This window comes from Petromyzon marinus, chromosome 37 (assembly GCF_048934315.1).
Source record: "Petromyzon marinus isolate PM22_M1 ecotype Great Lakes invasive population chromosome 37, UKy_Petmar_22M1.pri1.0, whole genome shotgun sequence".
Lineage (NCBI taxonomy): Eukaryota > Metazoa > Chordata > Hyperoartia > Petromyzontiformes > Petromyzontidae > Petromyzon > Petromyzon marinus.
In genome coordinates this window covers 13,054,520-13,073,920 of record NC_133703.1, presented here as the reverse complement: position 1 = coordinate 13,073,920, position 19,401 = coordinate 13,054,520, and the positions used below count along the sequence as shown (strand labels likewise).

At 48.9% G+C, this 19,401-nt stretch overlaps 1 protein-coding gene across 3 annotated transcripts in view; it reads right to left on the bottom strand.

The window, feature by feature from the left end:
• WDR90 (WD repeat domain 90) overlaps positions 1-18,809 on the bottom strand; it is a 56,834-nt gene extending 38,025 nt beyond the window's left edge. For 2 of the 3 annotated variants that reach the window (XM_076072304.1, XM_076072306.1), the window contains exons 1-13: positions 17,761-18,809; positions 13,531-13,622; positions 12,015-12,191; positions 11,338-11,476; positions 10,677-10,847; positions 10,131-10,254; positions 9,188-9,240; positions 8,324-8,430; positions 6,134-6,499; positions 5,340-5,399; positions 4,912-4,980; positions 1,585-1,695; positions 487-632 (exon numbers count right to left, since the gene is read on the bottom strand). In XM_076072304.1, coding sequence (XP_075928419.1) covers positions 487-632; positions 1,585-1,695; positions 4,912-4,980; positions 5,340-5,399; positions 6,134-6,499; positions 8,324-8,430; positions 9,188-9,240; positions 10,131-10,254; positions 10,677-10,847; positions 11,338-11,476; positions 12,015-12,191; positions 13,531-13,622; positions 17,761-17,770 — 1,625 coding nt within the window. In that variant the 5' untranslated portion in view covers positions 17,771-18,809. The remainder of the gene's footprint in view (positions 1-486; positions 633-1,584; positions 1,696-4,911; positions 4,981-5,339; positions 5,400-6,133; positions 6,500-8,323; positions 8,431-9,187; positions 9,241-10,130; positions 10,255-10,676; positions 10,848-11,337; positions 11,477-12,014; positions 12,192-13,530; positions 13,623-17,760) is intronic. The other variant, XM_076072305.1, reaches the window with a different exon arrangement.
• Positions 18,810-19,401: the final 592 nt, after the last annotated feature.

Here is a 19,401-nt window from a genome sequence, read left to right as displayed (position 1 = left end):
CGCAAGAGGCATATTAACGCTGGCGGTGGTGACGTTACTAAAAGTATAGTGAACGGAGCGGACGTTTGTATTAACCTAGCGCTGATAGCGCTGAGGTGGCACCACCAAGAATTTTGGTTCGAATTCGACTGGTCTTTCACACGAACTCGGCTCATCCTCACGGCGGGTTTTGGCTAGACATTGAACAAAGAAGGTCACTGCATCTCGTGCTTATAGATATGCTTCTGTGGCTGTCTGGAATGCTTTTCCTTTCCGATATTCGGAAGCCACTGGCTATTCGGAAGCCACTGGAGCTATGCACTTTTAAATCTATGTTTATTTAGTTATCCTTCCCTGCACCTCCGATTAGCACAGTTGGCGATGCACGGTGCGAAAGAAGTTCAACATACATACGTACATACCAACCGGGCTCTCAAGTGTAGCAAATCGATGTGTAACCACTGCTAACGTTACAGACAATGCAAACAGAGCAGACACCTGTGTCACCTGAGCGATGATAGAGCGTGCAGGTGCGGGGTGAAGACGGAGAGGCACTCGCCGCTGGAGAAGTCCCACACGCGCAGGAGGCTCACGGCGCCGGCCTGGGCGGAGGCCAGCAGCGTGCTGGCGCCGTTCATCGTCAGCGCCGTCACCTACAACGCACACGAGACCCGGCGATCACGTCCAAGGGCCTTGATGCACGTCTCCCATCTCATGTGACTGTGGGACGTTGCTCGTCTCCATTGATGGCCACGAGGCATTGGTAGATGCGGGAACACGTATGGCAAATGTATCCAGCAATTGTCACGGGCTACGTATTTACTGTAAGCGACCGGAACAAATTGCTATGGCAATGACACAGAGTAACGGAGTGATCTGTGGCTAATAAAAAAAGTATGTTTAAAGTGTGCCTGGTAAAGAAGGCACACTTGCTGATTTTGGTGTTTTTTTCTAATCATCAAGTATGAACAAATACAAATAGGTTTTACCCTAAGACATACTTTGATATTGGCAAAAAGGTCCCATTTTGTAGATGCTCACCCGGAGCTATAAATGCTCTGATAGTGCGTTGTCTTTGTGCTGTTCACCTTTTGGCGTTCTCTGGTCTAACACTAGTTGAGACTAGGCCCTACAGAAGGCTGTCCTATCTCTGGTGTAGGCCAATCAGTTTCAAAGACAATGCCCATAGATTATCAGAGCATGTTTGTCTGCATGTTCACCACAAGTACGTGTGGTTAATGCAGACTTGATTCCTTGCAAAAAAAGGTTTCTATTTGGTGTTTGAACATCTTAACACTTCCTGTTTCATTGCAAGAAAGGGTAAAACCTATTCTTATTTTTTCATACTTTGATATTGACAAAAAAGGTCCAATTTCATTGTCCTACTCTTGGCACTCGGGTTCAAAACAGAATGACGGACAAACATCTTTCAAGAAATCATTAGGAGTGCAGATGCAGTACTGAAACCAGCTCATAGGCAGGAACTGGTTGGTTTGTGCATCGCGAGACCAGGAAAACGACTTGGAGAGGTCCTCATCCAGTATAGATCATGGCTTGGTGATGTTGAAGATGAGTGCAGTGCCGATTCAGGGCAGCCGGACGCACCTTGTCACTGTGTCCCGTGAGGAACCTCTGGTTGCCTGTGGTGATCTCCACGGCAATGATGATGGCATGGCATGGGTACACGATCACATCGCCCTGCCTCGTCCACAACGCCTGAAGGGGAGCACAGTCCATGTGACACACAAGCAATGTGACACAGCCATGCGACACACGAGCCATGAGGACACGAGCCATGGGGACACGAGCCATGGGGACACGAGCCATGGGGACACGAGCAATGGGGACACGAGCCATGGGGACACGAGCCATGTGACACACGAGCCATGGGGACACGAGCCATGGGGACACGAGCCATGTGACACACGAGCCATGGGGACACGAGCCATGGGGACACGAGCCATGGGGACACGAGCCATGGGGACACGAGCCATGGGGACACACGAGCCATGGGGACACGAGCCATGGGGACACGAGCCATGGGGACACACGAGCAATGGGGACACACGAGCCATGGGGACACGAGCCATGGGGACACGAGCCATGGGGACACGAGCCATGAGGACACGAGCCATGGGGACACACGAGCCATGGGGACACACGAGCCATGAGGACACGAGCCATGGGGACACACGAGCCATGGGGACACACGAGCCATGGGGACACGAGCCATGGGGACACGAGCCATGGGGACACGAGCCATGGGGACACACGAGCCATGGGGACACGAGCCATGGGAACACGAGCCATGGGGACACACAAGCCATGGGTACACGAGCAATGGGGACACGAGCCATGGGGACACGAGCCATGGGGACACGAGCCATGGGGACACACGAGCCATGGGGACACGAGCCATGGGGACACGAGCCATGGGGACACACAAGCCATGAGGACACGAGCCATGGGGACACGAGCCATGGGGACACACGAGCCATGGGGACACGAGCCATGGGGACACGAGCCATGGGGACACGAGCAATGGGGACACACGAGCCATGGGGACACGAGCCATGGGGACACGAGCCATGGGGACACACGAGCCATGGGGACACACGAGCCATGGGGACACGAGCCATGGGGACACGAGCCATGGGGACACGAGCCATGTGACACACGAGCATATCACAAACATTATTTTGCTCAACGAATACAAATGATTTGTGTTTTCTTGTCAACCTCCACTGTCAGCAGTGTGGGTGTGTGGAGCGAGGTGCAATGCTTTGATTGGTGTAGACCTACTGCCGGTGTCGGAGCCCTATCCTACATTAATATTAGCTGCCCCGCCCATCTCTAAACCTTTATAAGCAGCTTGCCCTCAAAAGCTAACCTCCCTGTTCCTGATGACGACCGCTTGTGTTGCGATCGAAACGTCGTGATATTTTTTATTCACTTTCTTTTCAATATTTTATTGTTATCATTGTTTCTATCTACGTGACTTTACCGAAAGGACCATAGAATATGAACTCCTGCAGTCACAAAAGTTTTAAGTAAAAAATTTCTCCCCGTGGTCGGATGGATTTTTCTCCGGTGCATCTGGTTTTTTCCCTCCTCATTTAGGAACATGCGTTTAGAGTATTTGGCTACTATAAATGTTTCCAACATCAGCCACTTCGTTGAACTATCATTCGTGGCCAGATCACTTCTGAAAAAGAGCTAAATAGCTAAGTGGGCCTTACCTGGTAAAATAAAAATAGTTGGTTAACTGCAAGTAGCTGCCCGGATCCCAGCGGTGCCAGCTCGGTGATTTGACCGGCAATTAGCAGCCTGGGCCACCGGGCCACATCCGGATTATCTTCCAAAGAAAAGGAGTTTCTACTAACATCATGGACTTTTATACACTTTTTTTTACAACTGCAAAATATTGACCATTTCAATGTCAAATTCTGCAAATGAGCTATGAATATTAAACTCGTCAAACACGAGTAAATTTGTGCCAGACAAAATAATTAAACTGGAATTCATTAAAATACTCTTTGTGAAATGTACCACTTGGCATACACAAACGCTTCCAGCTTTTAACCAACTTTCACTTTGAAAGGGCTTTATAGTCAAATTTATGAATGCATTTAATAATAAAAAAAATGCATTTATAAACTGCCAATATTTTTTTCTCTCCCAACAAAAACTTCCACCAGTTCACATAGCATGTAGTAAAGGTAATACAAATCTAAAGTTCGTCTCCCGTTAGTTTTAAAGCTTCTTTTCACGTTGGAGCAACGTCATCGTGTTTTTTCGTGGCATTTTCCCTCTAATTTGTTTCCTTTTTTTCACATTTCGTTAAAGAGGGTGCCTCCCGTCTCCGTGAGCGAGCCGCTCGGCACAGAGGCACTTACCCTTTCACGTCGGCTCGGCGGAGGCCGCTTTCAAACAACCGTGTCTCCCACTACAAATGCCAGCCAGAGAAGTTTCCATGGAGCCAGCGCTGACTCAGATGCCAAGTTCGCAAGCGCTGCGTGCCACACGTGCCAACTGCCCCCGAAGCCCTGCGCTATTTCTTTCAATTAATACCATTTATTTAATTCGCTCATTTATTTTCCAATCACTTCGCTTTGTTTGTCCACTTGCAGTTGCTTTTTACGTGACCGATGCCAGTTGGGGTGGAGGAGGGGTTTATTTGCGAATGTCAGACGATTCACAGGCTTTGAATAGCGCGAGTGCCGGCGCTTAAAAGTGCGGGGCGCGCAGTTCAGCCGCTTCCTACGTCTTTGCTGTGAGTTTTGTCATTGCGAGCACATGGCTAATTGAGTGCATGAACAATTAATCAACTGTTGGTCTAAGCGATTGGGAATACGCATCCTGTGCTGTTCAGACCGGTTACGCGCTCACAACGACGCGTGTGTTTTTTGTTTAAAGGCCATGGCGGAAAGATCCTGCGAAAATAAATCTTAAACAAAGCCTTTAACCTGCTAGGTTCAGTTACCCTGTTGGGGCTCACTGCAAGTTTTAAACATCCCCTATAACAACCATTTTGCAAGGCCAATCTTTCAGTCCAGGTCACAAATGTCAGGACTATGGCCTAACACGTCATGACAGTAAACCTCAACCGTGTGCAGGTGATTAGGCAACACACGACGACAGCGACTATCGTTTTCCCCAGAGCGAATGCGTGATTGTCGTGGCAGAGAGTCAAAACAAAATTACCAATGCCGCTTTCTCATCTCACTAGCAGAGCCTCTGGGGCACCAAGGGCCGTCAAATGTTTTTGGAGGCCCGGGGCAAAATGTCAGATGAGAACCCCTTCTGCACTTTCTCAAGGCACCCTCAGATCTGAGGCTCACGGAAAAATTGGCACACCTGCACCCCCCTTTGCCTTCCCGTCCCCACTCCCCCCAAAGTCTGTCTCTACGGTCCTGACCACAGCCCACTCACGTGCCGGGTCGTGCCGCCACCGAAGCCAATGACCCTGCGCAGCGCGAGGATGGGGTCAGGCTGCAGAGGCTGGAACACAGAGCAGACACATTTCAAAAGCAAGGCTTGCCTAGTTCCCGCATGCCTGTGTATTCACTACAACTCTAGGCTGCTTCCAACACACACACTCGTACATCTGTTCACTGCAAGGCGAGGCTACTTCCCACTAATGTATTTAACACTCACAGTTTTATTGGCATGACATTTGTAAAAGTGGAATTAACAGAATTGTTTCTCTGTGATTCAGTGCCATATTCCCATTCCACGCATTTTTTGTTGACCAACGAGTCGGGAATAATGTTGAGTAACAAGCCAGGAACAAATTAAGTGTTGGGGAAGGGACTCGAACTGTGAAATTTCACGGATCTCGTTCACTTTGTATTACTCACAGAGCGCTCCTCATCGTAATACTCTGATAGCCTTTCAGGTGAGATGGTCTTGTCTCCAATCTGCAGGACGCAAAGGAAACGTCCATTGAAATAAGCAACACATATAATAAGGCAGCGCTCTCCCAGCTATATTCCTCACATACAAATGCTGAGAGCGAAAGTATAAACACGCACTGAAACGGGGCAAGCTCTTCATGCTGGAACGTTGGACACTACACGCAGCAAAACCCCAAATCCCATTTTGGAGCTACACAGCACACAACCACGATAACCTTCGCAATTGTACTAATTTACACGTGTTTTTCACGATCCATGTTGTGTTTTATCTGGGTAACCAATACCTCCCATTACCCTGCTTAATTTAGAGTTGACTGTTTATAAACTGCACTACATAATCAGTAACCTGCGCTATCGAGCTCTTTTACATTACAAGGTCTCCCGCCATACCTCTCCACCCTTTCTCACTCCAGCGACCACAGCAAACCATCGCGTCCTACGAAGTACACCCAACAAATTGCTCATCGTACCCACAACCAGGGCTGTCTTGGCTGAGTGGCGTTTCTCCGTAGCTGGACCAGCCATCTAGAATCCTCTCCCCACTGCGCATTCGCAGAATCCAAATCACCATCCACCTTCAAGCAACAGCTGCGGTCTCACCTGTTCAGGCTAGCATACGGGAACCTTTTAGCTCCGCACCTCCCGAGTTCTCAATGAAACATTTGCTTCCGATTCGCAAAATACGCGCATGCTATAAAGTGTTTATCATTATTATGATACTTTTCTGCTGACAGCACCTGGGCGAGTCGCTGGCTGTGGCGATGCACGGAAACGTCGCCGCTCCGGCTGGTGACCACATGCACGTCCCCACCACGTGAACGGAACACGCTCAGCTCCCCGGTGTCCTCCGCGGCACTCGAGCCGCCCCCGTCCTCCGCATCGTTACCGTCGCAGCGAGAGGGGGGGCTCCGCTGGGCCCCAGTCTTTCCGTTTGCCAGGCTGAAGCCGCTCTCTGGCCGATCCAGAGTGAGCTGGCTCTCAAATCTACCCATGCCGCCCGTCTCGGTAGCAAAGGTCGTCCCACTGGTGCTAAAAAGTTCTTGTTGTGAATGTGCTGCTGTTGCCGACGGGAAAGGCAGGGGTTTGGTGGGTGCGCGCTGGCCCTGTTGTCAAGGAAAAAAAAGTACAAATTAAGACAACATTTTAGGTAATAACGTAAGGCCTTCTGTCAATCCACCGCTGGATGAAGGCCTCGCCACGCCGCATCGATTGTGAATATTGTTAGGCCACACTTCACGACCTAGTGAGTGTGGTTCGTGAAGGGGAGGTGGCAGAACCAGTTCAGACATCACTCTCTATTGACGTGAACCATGGCCTGGAGTGGAACGCAGGTTCTTCGCTTCACCGCTCCACCCAGCAATTAATTACCATTTAAATAACTGGACGCATGCTTTACTAGTTCTATATGCCAAGCGAATCAGTTTTAGTCCAGATCATGAAGCTTACTTTTCCCGTAAACTCTTGTGTACAATGAAGACTTTAAAAAAAAAAACACCTCCGTGTGAACCCTATCGGTCCCCGTGGATACTTAATGCGCAGCAAGTAGCTGTGAGTGTCGCCGCTGCCGCCACCTCACAAGAGACGCCAGGGACACCCGGGCACAGCGCACGCACCCAGACGCAAGTGCCCGGCTAACGGCACTCCTCCATTGAGCCGCTGAAGGGCCTGAATGACAGGTCCATTTAAAGCAGATATTGGATAATCTCCAAATTCCCAGGGACGAGCATCAAGGCGCCTGTCTGGTTCTTAAGCTCCCTGACCCCTCGGCACCGCCCACTTGCCCTCATCGTAGCGGACGCGCTCCTCCGGAGTGGGCACTTCAGCAAGAGCTCGGCGAGCGGTTTGCTAAAGAGGCCTCCTCGTGGAAACGTCGGCCTCTGTGCTCAAGGGTTGCTCCCGTGGGGCAGCTGCCCTTTTTCCGCATTCCACTTGAGCGTGAATGTCTCCGCGAAACGAGCCCATTTGCATGGAGGGCTCTTACAGCTTCTGGCCCAATAATTGTCGCATGCTCGTCCGCGGGCTTTTGCGTTGACCCCTGGCCATCGTTTGAAGTTACGTAAATGTTAACAATGACGCTAGTGTGCTCACATAACAAACGGCTCACACAGCCGAATGGGCGCAAGCACTCTCTATCGGTGGATAACCTTTTGCAGGCTATTAATCATTCCCGAAGGTTGACTATGGCTCAACGCAGCAAAAGTTTAAATTCTAAAGCCACTCATCTGCATCAACGCTGCCCACTGACCGTGCGTGCGCGCCTCCTCACCGTGCCGTTCCATCAAGCAGCAATTACATCAGGCTGCAGAGTAGCCGTTACTTAGCCTCGATGTCAATCAATGCAACGATGAATACAGGTGACACATCACCAAGAACGATGATTTATTTCGCAAGGGCGATGTTGGTGACCATTTTGAGAAAAATTATTTTTACTGGCCCCTGCTCCCGGAAATGTCATATGGGCTGCAACGTTAACTTTACGTCGGACAGCGGCAAGGTATAGGGGTCAATCACTAGGCGAGGTTAGGAGAAGAAACATCGACTTAAGCGAACCGCCACTGCACAGAGAGTAAAAATCTATTTTCTCGATACTTTGAATCACTTTAACTGTCGATGTAGAATACAAATTTATATCATTGCCAAAGAAGTGAATCTTATAAAGAATCAAATGTAAGGAAACATTACTTACAAATAACAAGGAGCAAAGTATTTGATCATTGCGGGATGTCCTTTGAAACCAAAGATAATTTTGAAAAATTGTCGCCAGATTCAAACCGACTCAGGGTTAAATTTACTCAAGCCAACGACTGATGGTTCACATGACAGTGTGTGGTTAGTTTCTCTATCAAACACTTTTGACAGGTGAACAAAAACAGGTGAACAAGAGTTGCCCCTACGAAACACAACAGCTCACAAACAAAGCGCTTCACCTGGGGTGGGGACGTGAGCTGCTGGACGAGAGAGACTCTGTCTCTAACAGCACGCCTCACGCTCACCGGGCGTGGGAAGCCAGCAGACGTCTCGCTCTCCTCCCCTGCTGACGCACACAGACGGCGCCGTCAATTCCGCTCCACTGCATTGCCATGGCATGTTACGCACACGCTCGCTACAGTCATCCCTTCAAATAGCTTTGAGGCGTCCCGTGCCACCTCAAACATATTTTAGATTTACTTCATCCACATTTCTGATGCAGGGTGAATTCCAATAATAAACGTACAGTCCCGCATTACGGGTTGCAGGCTTCCTTATTTAGAGCTTGTTGTTGGGATTTTATAGGGTTGGATAATTTTTGTTCTTAAAATGAACACACGAGGAGTGGGAAAAGCCAAGGGGGCCGTTGGCGGCTAACACACGGGAGGGATAGGAGGTGCGCCTGTTGGCTGGGGAGGTGCAGCCTCAAATCTTAGCCACACTCATAGTGAAGGCTGTGAAACTCGACTGGTGTCCGTTCACCAGGAGTTCGTGAACCTCTCTTCACAAGGTCAAAAAACCGTGGCCATTTTGTTTGCGTCGGGACCTTGAACTCAATTCTAGATTTAAAGCTTTCGTGACTGCTAGGATCCATACTCTTTGGTTCTATTGGGTAAAGTCACGTAGGTGAAAATAAAATAACAAAAAATCACGACGTTTCGGCCAACTCAGTGGCGTATTGCTCTCTAGCCGGCAGCCAGTATTTTAGAGGAAAAATAAAACCTATTTATTTTAACATAAATTACTGTAAACTGCGTTGTAGATCCTTCAGGGAAATTACTTTTTGAGTTGCATCTTCCCGTAGGGCATTCAATCGCAGATACCTTTTGTTTCAGAAGAGGTTTTCTCTTTGTCTTGAAGACTCAAATCTGGAAATCTAAGGGTAGATGAACAAAAGGTGAGACCACTGGATAGAATTAAACAAAAATAATTCCCTGCCTTCATACAAATCGCTTATCATTTTTTTTCCTCCGCGTCATTCTGAAAAAGAGCTGTATCGCTCAGTGGGCCTTACCTGGTAAAATAAAAGTTTAGTTTAGCTTAGCTTACACTTTTAGTTTAGTTTGCACCAACGTGGCGAGTAGCCTTAAACAGTTGATGCTGTACAACAAGATGAATTTTGCTAGTAGAAAGAAAATGATTGTAAAATTGTGGTTAAAAATCAATGGAAAGATAATAAAGAAGTAAGCAGTTTCGCTACTGCATTCACGAGGATTCGAATGTGCAAATGAATCTGAGGTGGAACAATGACGCCAGCGGTTCGTACCACACCGCGAAATCGGCAATCTGAGTTCCAATTCTCGGCCATAGGTAACGTCAGTGCCGAGTTATATCCGACAAAGCGTGATAAGGCCATCATCCAGCGGTGGATCGTCAAAAGTGATTAAATCAATCGCAACTGTATTAAACAAGGCAGCTCCAATAAGCTGCATACAATACAATTTGGATATTTAAAGGATCTAAATACGACCACATCCCAAGATCCTGCGTAGAAACAGTGGGCATATTAATTTTATAGTGAGAGGTAGTCAGCCATAGGCAAATGAAAAGAGTAAGGTCTTGAGCCTGGACTTGAACAGGGGCAGGGAGTAGACAGCACAGATGGCTGGGGGATGAAAAGAGTTCCAGACAATGCGGGCAGTACAAAAGAATGAGCGAACTGAGCTGGTTGGGGTCTTCGGCAAATTAAGTGTTTGAGGGGTCTGATTTCTGAAACCCTGGGCAACCCTGGGCATAAGGACTGCACCCAAACCAGCGAGGGCGCACCGGATGAAGTCGTACACGTCGTGCCAGCTGGCACCCTTGGGCAGGTAGAACGCCATTTCACGCGGCATGGCACCTAAGCCCTGGGGCAGCTGCCCACTTCGCCCGCATGCCACCACCGGTGCTCCTGCGCAGCACAAAAATAAAGGCAAGTTAATAATTGTATTATTAAACATTAACCGGACGTTGAGTTAAGCTGGCACAGACGGAACGGAAAGCAGTGTTCACAGAGAATGAGCGAAGAGCTTCGAAAGAAAGCCTTGGTTGCTGAAGCAGAGTGCACGTAGAGGGAGGAGTGAAGCGAGCTGAAAGGGGGGAGGGGTAGGCAGGGGCGAGAGAGTTAGAGGAGGATCCTGAAGATGCTGATCGCGATCTTAAAATTGGGATTGGACTGGCAGCCAGTGGAGGGTAGGATCAGAGCAACTGAGGTGATGTGGTCCCGTTAACAATGACAGGGTAACCCCGCTGTCGGCAAAACGCTCGGGAAAACCTCCAAGTGGGACTCGCCGGGGGAAGCGCGGGCCGTGCGAGTCCGTGGCAGACGGGCACCTGGCTGGTAGAGCGTGTCGCTGGTGAAGAGGTTGCGCACGAGCATGCTGCAGCACAGCCTCACAGCCTTCAGGTGTGAGTAACGGCGGTTCAGGTAGATGGACAGGATGTAGTGCAGGTCCAGCACCAGGCACGTCCAGCGAGCGTCCATCGGTACTGGAGCACATTTACCTGCAGAGGACACACGGCTCTCTCAGGGACATGAAGCACTGCGAACATTTTATAGGGCCTATAGTGACCAGAAAAGCATTTACCATGAGCAACTATGGCCACTTGGAGCACCAATTACATAGTGATGGAGTTCTGCCTATAAAACAGCAAATGTTAGAGCTCTATTTCATCATCATCATCATGATCCATAGCGCGTAGGTGTCCACTGCAGGTGTCCATTTCGTAATGTTTCCACTTTCCTCTGCCTTGTGCCAATATGCTCAAGTAGTTGCCACATCTTTCTAGCACCAATCTCTTCTGTAACCATGACAATTCCCAGAGTTGCAAAGGCAGTGCCTTGTTACAAGCTTATTCACTGTAACAATGGCTTTCATCATATTAAAACAAAATGTTTATCTCATTACCGTTAAGATTTTGCGATCAGATGAATATAAACGTCTGGAGTGGTAACCGCAACTGGATGAAGCAACACTGCCAATACTTCGCTTGCCTCGGGTGGTGCTGTGCTCGCTGGGCTCGTGAAGGAGGCCCCTGGCCGAGCCGCAGACAAACGGGAACTGCAGCCACGTGGCTGTCACCTTGAACTCCCTGAAGAGGCTCGAGAAGGAAATGCGAACCACCTGATTTTCCTGTGACAAGACGGGAGCCGCACAAATCAAAACTTAAAATCGTCTGGCGTAATATCCACAACCAACAAGCCAGTGAGTTGGTTGTGAATATTGTGTTTAGTTTGTCCTTCCCCCCGCACCTCCGATAACTATGGTTGGCTATGTATGGTGCGAAAAAAAGTTCAAGATACACACATGCGTTATTTTTCCAAATTGTAAATTTCAGGGAATTGTGTAATGTGCTGGCTATCATATCAGCCCTTTTGGCTTGGTGGCCATCGATGAAGAGCATCTTAGCTTCATGGCCCTTACCCAGAATAGACCGACCAACACAGCTGCGTCGTTAACATAACTTTAAGTTTTTCTGTTGATGCTTTGTTTTTTTAAGTCATATAGTCACAAAAGCTATCGGGCCACTTGTTTGCCAGGGTCAACCAAAAAACATAGGTTTTCAGTATCACCAATTAAAGGCAAATCCATGTTGGCAACCCGCCAATTGATTTCTGCTCAGCGGTCCCAGTCGGAATCAAATGGGCCTTCTGTGGTTGGGGACGGTTACCTCCGTGCTGACGTCCAGGTGAACAATGAAGTGTTTCGTGGGGATGGGCTTGAACAGCAGGTAGAGGTAGCGTCCCGTGAGCCCCAGCGACTGCGTGCTTGTCTTCGGCAGCTGAATGTAGTTCGCCGCCGGAATGTGGCCCACGACCTTGTAGACCGTCGCCTTGATCGTCTTGTCCTGCGCGTTCGCGGGCGGGCGTACGAGGCCAATCTGTCAGGCCACTTCTGGGCGATGGTGCTCATGGATGAACCCTCTCGAAATAACATAATGCCCCGTACTGTATCACTGCAACCATGTCACGCTGAATGCGACCGATCTCATTGGACTTAGAAAATAAGCAGGATTCAGCTTGGTGAGTACTGTGCTTGGATGGGAAGAATACAAGTTTGTTGGAGGCTTCCGCTGGGAGATGGCAGCAGAGGTGTGGATTCGAAAATCTATTTGTGTGCAGCTTTGAGTGTCAAACTCATGTATGTGCGGGTTTTCTCTGGCCACTCTGGCTGCCTCCCACTCATTAATTGAATTGACAAAATCTTGAAATGCACGACACTCAAGAAAAAAAAGTCTTGAGCCTCAGTGAGGCTTTCCTGGGTAAAGGATATTATTATGAAACCATCATGCGAACTCCGGTCATCCTCACAGCGGCTTTTGGCGAGCCATCGAACAAAGACGGTCACTGCATTGTGCGCATTCGGATGCACTTCTGCGGCCGTCTGGAATGCTCTTCCTGCCGATGTTAGGAAGCCACAAGAGCAATGCGCTTTTAAATCATTTAGATTGAAATATATTTTTTTAGAACTGCTTTTTGGATTTAGTTTGTTGTCCTTCTCCCGCACCTCCGATTAGCATAGTTGGCCACTTACGGTGTGAAAGAAGTTCAATATACATACAATTATTATATATGCAATTTTTTTAAAACACTACTTACCGCCTTTTTCAGACCTACCATTGTCATGGCTTTTCAAGTCCACTGCAGCATTTTTCGCTTGTAAAGATGTACAACGATGAATGCTGCGTCATTTCTTACCAAGGAAGTTATCGGTCATCCACTTAGAATGCCAACTGATTTATGGCCAGAGGAAAGAGTTTAACATTTTCTTATGTCTGAGATCAATTCGGGAATGAGCGTCGTCATTCACTTTAACCCATGGATGGTTTTTAGGCGTGAGTGGGCGTCTGTGTGAGGAAGCGCACAGAGCGGTGGTGCAGATTATTATGTTAGCTGGGGGCACGCGTGCTCCTGAGCAGTCGTTTTAGTTCTGTTGAGACTCCTGTTGGGAATGCGCAGCCTACGTGTACCTCAGCAGGTTCCAGTTATGAAAACGGATGTTTCGTTTTGAAGAATTACACTGACAAACTGCCTGTTGAAAGCAATATTTGTTCTTATCCTACCGCTTAATCTCCACTCATACGTAGTTTTTCTAAACGGGCACCATATGAATCGAAAATTATTTTCATATATTATTGTAAGTTCAAAACCAGATAGCTGCAATTTTAGTCACAAGGCACAATTTACCATGGCGGAGGTGACCTCCCCTTCTTTTGACGCTTTTTTCCATTCGTCCACTTTGCAGTGCTTAAACACGTTGACATACGGGTGCTGCCATACTGCATGCACACACAGGCAGACAGCAATCAGGATAACCTAGTCACGTGTCGTGCAGGTCAAGGGGTCATCATGGCCAATGATGCCGATTCAACCTTACTATTGTTTCCATCCTAACCCACCCTCTAGCTTTCAGTCTGTTGGACGCCAACCACTGGATTTTCATTCAATTCGTGATGACGACGATAATCATGATGATAATCAATCAACTGCTGGATTAAAGCCTCCCCACAGGCCACCGCTATCTCCCATGGTTCCGTGTTGCAACATTCCAGCTGTCTCTGCGCCATATCCTCCGGTTTATGCGAACAACTAAAAACACTTATTGATAAACCATTTCAGGTCTTAATTGATTGTTCACGCTTACAGTGGCTTTCAGACAGCATACATTATAAAAAAATTCGTCTCCCCCCTCCTCTTTTCAGAATATAGATGGACTAGTCCTAAATAAACTGCCAAATCGTTGCGCGTGGCGCTAACGTTTTTTATAAATAAATAAATGCGCCGTTTAAAAATACATTTATGCGAACCAACACACCTGAAGACGACCGTTTGAGTTATGGTCGAAACGTCGTGAGAATTTTTTATTGTTTTATATATATTTTATTATTTTGATGTTTCTCTTCAACGAGACTTTACCGAAAAAACTAATAATACAACTAAAAACACATTCGCACCGCACGCACATAGCTGCTCAGTGTGCTTCCCAGTGTGTGTGCCGGCACGGGAAGTGCCTTCCAAAGAGACATTAATGCAGATGCCGTCCGGGGGTGGAGGCGTCCACACGGGAGAAATTGGTGAGGACATGACGCGCCCGGGAATTTCGATTGCCCATGTCTAGATACATTTCATGGGTTGCTCCCACACAGGTGGAACACTGGGACGGAAGCTTCCGATTCGATCGCGGACAGACGTCACGTGGCCATCCCAAGCATTGCCACTTTGGGAGAACACCGGTGATGAATCACACTTTAAGACTCTTTACTTTAATTTCCACGACCGTACCCAGTTGCCAAAGGCGTTCAGTGAATGCATCGGGTGTGACGGACTCTCCCAATGCAAAGTTCCACATTGACTGGGTCCACTTTAGCTTATAGCTTTCTCACGCGGTCAAGAGAATTAGGGGCCGTCCATAAATGACGTCACGCGATTTTGGACGATTTTTGACGCCCCCCCCCCTTCGTCACACGGCGTCACAAAAAGTCAGACCCCCCCCTCGAATATGACGTCACAAAGCTCTGCCCCCCCCCCAAAAAAAAAAAACATGCTTCAAATCGCTTAAAACTATTGTCATTGTAGTGCGTATTTAATGTGGCGCTGCACTCTGATGTTGTAGGATAAAACATTTATTAAAAAGTATATTTAATTAAGTAGAACGTGTTGACATTTCTCAAACCCCCCCCCCTCGTCACACATCGTCACAAATGTCTGACCACCCCTCCTCCCTAGGTGCGTGACGTCATTTATGGACGGCCCCTTATTCATTGGAGGTGTAACAATGATTTACACCCTTAAGGGCATTGAGGATTTAGGTTGCTTGTATGTTGACGCCGATTGACGTGTTATTTAAGCGAGAAGAACCCGACAAGCTATAAAGCTCTTTTTCACAGATGTCCAGCCCAAGCTGGTAGGGGCAATTGTGGTTGTAAACTGAGTGTACCAGTCTGCAATAGATTAATGTGTCCGTCCGTCCGTCCCCTTTCAATACTTTAACGAAGTGAAATCTCGTGCTGTTGGGTGTAAAATCAGCAATAGACAGCGCAGAGACTTGTCCTACCAGCCCACTCTGCAGGGACCTGTTATATAAACCCAATCGCACATAAACTCATGTCACACGTAAATTGTAACAAAACGACGTGCAGTCTGGTGGTGTACTGCACGTGTAGTCTGGTGGTGTACTGCACGTGCAGTCTGGTGGTGTACTGCACGTGCAGTCTGGTGGTGTACTGCACGTGCAGTCTGGTGGTGTACTGCACGTGTAGTCTGGTGGTGTACTGCACGTGTAGTCTGGTGGTGTACTGCACGTGTAGTCTGGTGGTGTACTGCACGTGCAGTCTGGTGGTGTCCTGCACGTGTAGTCTGGTGGTGTACTGCACGTGTAGTGTAGTGGTGTACTGCGCGTGTAGTCTGGTGGTGTACTGCACGTGCAGTCTGGTGGTGTACTGCACGTGTAGTCTGGTGGTGTACTGCACGTGTAGTCTGGTGGTGTACTGCACGTGCAGTCTGGTGGTGTACTGCGCATGTAGTCTAGTGGTGTACTGCACGTGTAGTGTAGTGATGTACTGCACGTGTAGTCTGGTGGTGTACTGCACGTGTAGTGTAGTGGTGTACTGCACGTGTAGTGTAGTGGTGTACTGCACGTGCAGTCTGGTGGTGTACTGCACGTGCAGTCTGGTGGTGTACTGCACGTGTAGTGTAGTGATGTACTGCACGTGTAGTGTAGTGGTGTACTGCACGTGTAGTGTAGTGGTGTACTGCACGTGTAGTCTGGTGGTGTACTGCACGTGTAGTGTAGTGGTGTACTGCACGAGTAGTGTAGTGGTGTACTGCACGTGTAGTCTGGTGGTGTACTGCACGTGTAGTGTAGTGGTGTACTGCACGTGTAGTCTAGTGGTGTACTGCACGTGTAGTCTGGTGGTGTACTGCACGTGTAGTCTAGTGGTGTACTGCACGTGTAGTCTGGTGGTGTACTGCACGTGTAGTCTGGTGGTGTACTGCACGTGTAGTCTGGTGGTGTACTGCACGTGCAGTGTAGTGGTGTACTGCACGTGCAGTCTGGTGGTGTACTGCACGTGTAGTCTGGTGGTGTACTGCACGTGCAGTGTAGTGGTGTACTGCACGTGTAGTCTGGTGGTGTACTGCACGTGCAGTCTGGTGGTGTACTGCACGTGCAGTCTGGTGGTGTACTGCACGTGTAGTGTAGTGGTGTACTGCACGTGTAGTCTGGTGGTGTACTGCACGTGCAGTCTGGTGGTGTACTGCACGTATAGTCTGGTGGTGTACTGCACGTGTAGTGTAGTGGTGTACTGCACGTGTAGTCTGGTGGTGTACTGCACGTGCAGTCTGGTGGTGTACTGCACGTGTAGTGTAGTGGTGTACTGCACGTGTAGTCTGGTGGTGTACTGCGCGTGTAGTCTAGTGGTGTACTGCACGTGTAGTGTAGTGGTGTACTGCACGTGTAGTCTGGTGGTGTACTGCACGTGTAGTCTGGTGGTGTACTGCACGTGTAGTCTGGTGGTGTACTGCACGTGTAGTCTGGTGGTGTACTGCACGCGCAGTCTGGTGGTGTACTGCACGCGCAGTCTGGTGGTGTAGTGCGCGTGCAGTCTGGTGGTGTACTGCACGTGTAGCCTGGTGGTGTACTGCACGTGTAGTCTGGTGGTGTACTGCACGTGCAGTCTGGTGGTGTACTGCACGTGTAGTCTGGTGGTGTACTGCATGTGTAGTGTAGTGGTGTACTGCACGTGTAGTCTGGTGGTGTACTGCACGTGTAGTGTAGTGGTGTACTGCACGTGTAGTGTAGTACTGCACGTGTAGCCTGGTGGTGTACTGCACGTGTAGTCTGGTGGTGTACTGCACGTGCAGTCTGGTGGTGTACTGCACGTGTAGTCTGGTGGTGTACTGCACGTGCAGTCTGGTGGTGTACTGCACGTGCAGTGTAGTGGTGTACTGCACTAGTAGTGTAGTGGTGTACTGCACGTGCAGTCTGGTGGTGTACTGCACGTGCAGTCTGGTGGTGTACTGCACGCGCAGTCTAGTGGTGTACTGCACGTGTAGTCTTGTGGTGTACTGCACGTGCAGTCTGGTGGTGTACTGCACGTGCAGTCTGGTGGTGTACTGCACGTGCAGCCTGGTGGTGTACTGCACGTGCAGTCTGGTGGTGTACTGCACGTGCAGTGTAGTGGTGTACTGCACGTGTAGTGTAGTGATGTACTGCACGTGTAGTGTAGTGGTGTACTGCACGTGCAGTCTGGTGGTGTACTGCACGTGTAGTCTGGTGGTGTACTGCATGTGCAGTGTAGTGGTGTACTGCACGTGTAGTGTAGTGGTGTACTGCACGTGTACTCCGTTAGTAATGAATGAACCGTCCAGGTCTCAACTCATAACAACCGCATGCCAGTAGCAGTCTCGAGTACTCACGGTACGCCATAGCCAGGCGGTAGCTCAGGGCTCGCCTGCCCCTCGTCTATCGCTCTCTAGATGAGGTGGTTACAGCTCTAGATGAGGTGGTTACAACTCTAGATGAGGTGATTACGACTCTAGATGAGGTGATTATGACTCTAGATGAGGTGGTTACGACTCTAGATGAGGTGGTTATGACTCTAGATGAGGTGGTTACAACTCTAGATGAGGTGGTTACAACTCTAGATGAGGTGGTTAGAGATGTGGATGAGGTGATTACAATTCTAGATGAGGTGGTTACAACTCTAGATGAGGTGATTACAACTAGATGAGGTGATTACAACTCTAGATGAGGTGATTGCAACTCTAGATGAGGTGATTACAACTCTAGATGAGGTGGTTACAACTCTAGATGAGGTGGTTACAACTCTAGATGAGGTGGTTACAACTCTAGACGAGGTGATTACAACTCTAGATGAGGTGATTACGACTCTAGATGAGGTGGTTACAGCTCTAGATGAGGTGGTTACAACTCTAGATGAGGTGGTCACAACTCTAGATGAGGTGGTTACAACTCTAGATGAGGTGATTACGACTCTAGATGAGGTGGTTACAACTCTAGATGAGGTGGTTACAACTCTAGATGAGGTGGTTACAACTCTAGATGAGGTGATTACAACTCTAGATGAGGTGATTACAACTCGAGATGAGGTGGTTACGACTCTAGATGAGGTGGTTACAACTCTAGATGAGGTGGTTAGAAATGTGGATGAGGTGATTACAACTCCAGACGAGGTGGTTAAAGTTCTAGACGAGGTGGCAAGAGCTGTGGATGAGGTGATTACAACTCCAGATTATGTTATTACAGCTGGAGATGAGGTGGTGAGAGCTGTGGTTATTACAACTCTAGACGAGGTGGACAGAGCTCTAGATGAGGTGATTACAGCTCCTGACGAGGTGGTTGGGAGCTCTTAACGAGGCCAACGCGATCTCTATGGAGCCGTTGCACGCGCACAGCTGACGAGCGCCGCCGCTTCTCTTTACATTCCCCACTCTGGATGCGCGCCTCCACCGCCGCGGGACCAATGGCAGGGCCCGAACGGTCGACTCGCCAACCAATCCGGAAGGCGCGCGAGCGCGTCGGCCAATCGCGAGGCGGGGATTGGCGCCCGCCGCTCCTAAGCGAGCTAGGGAATTTGACGGCGGGAGATTCCCCGCGCTTCGCCGGGGTGGAGGTAGGGGGTGGGGGAGTGGGGGCGGGGGTTAGGGGGTTCTTGGGTTTCAACCCCCGCCCCCCCCCAGAATAAAGTAAACACTACTACGATAATAGGGTTTCTTCTTATTTCTGGCAACAAAACAGCTGTATTAAGATGTTAAAACTCCAAACTGAAACATTTTACAAGGAACCATGTCTGCATTAACCACAATGCTTGTGGTCAGAATGCAAACAAAAACCATACTCTGATAATATATGTGGCATTGTCCTTGAAACTGATTGGTCCACACCAGAGACGGCTTTCTTTTGAGCCTCGTCTCAAACGGTGTTAGACCAGAGGACGCCAAAAGGCGTAAAATTTATATTCATTGAGAATTTCGGCAAAGTAACGTAGACAGATCTTGACTTAAAGCTTTCGTGACTGCAGGAATTCGAACGCTATC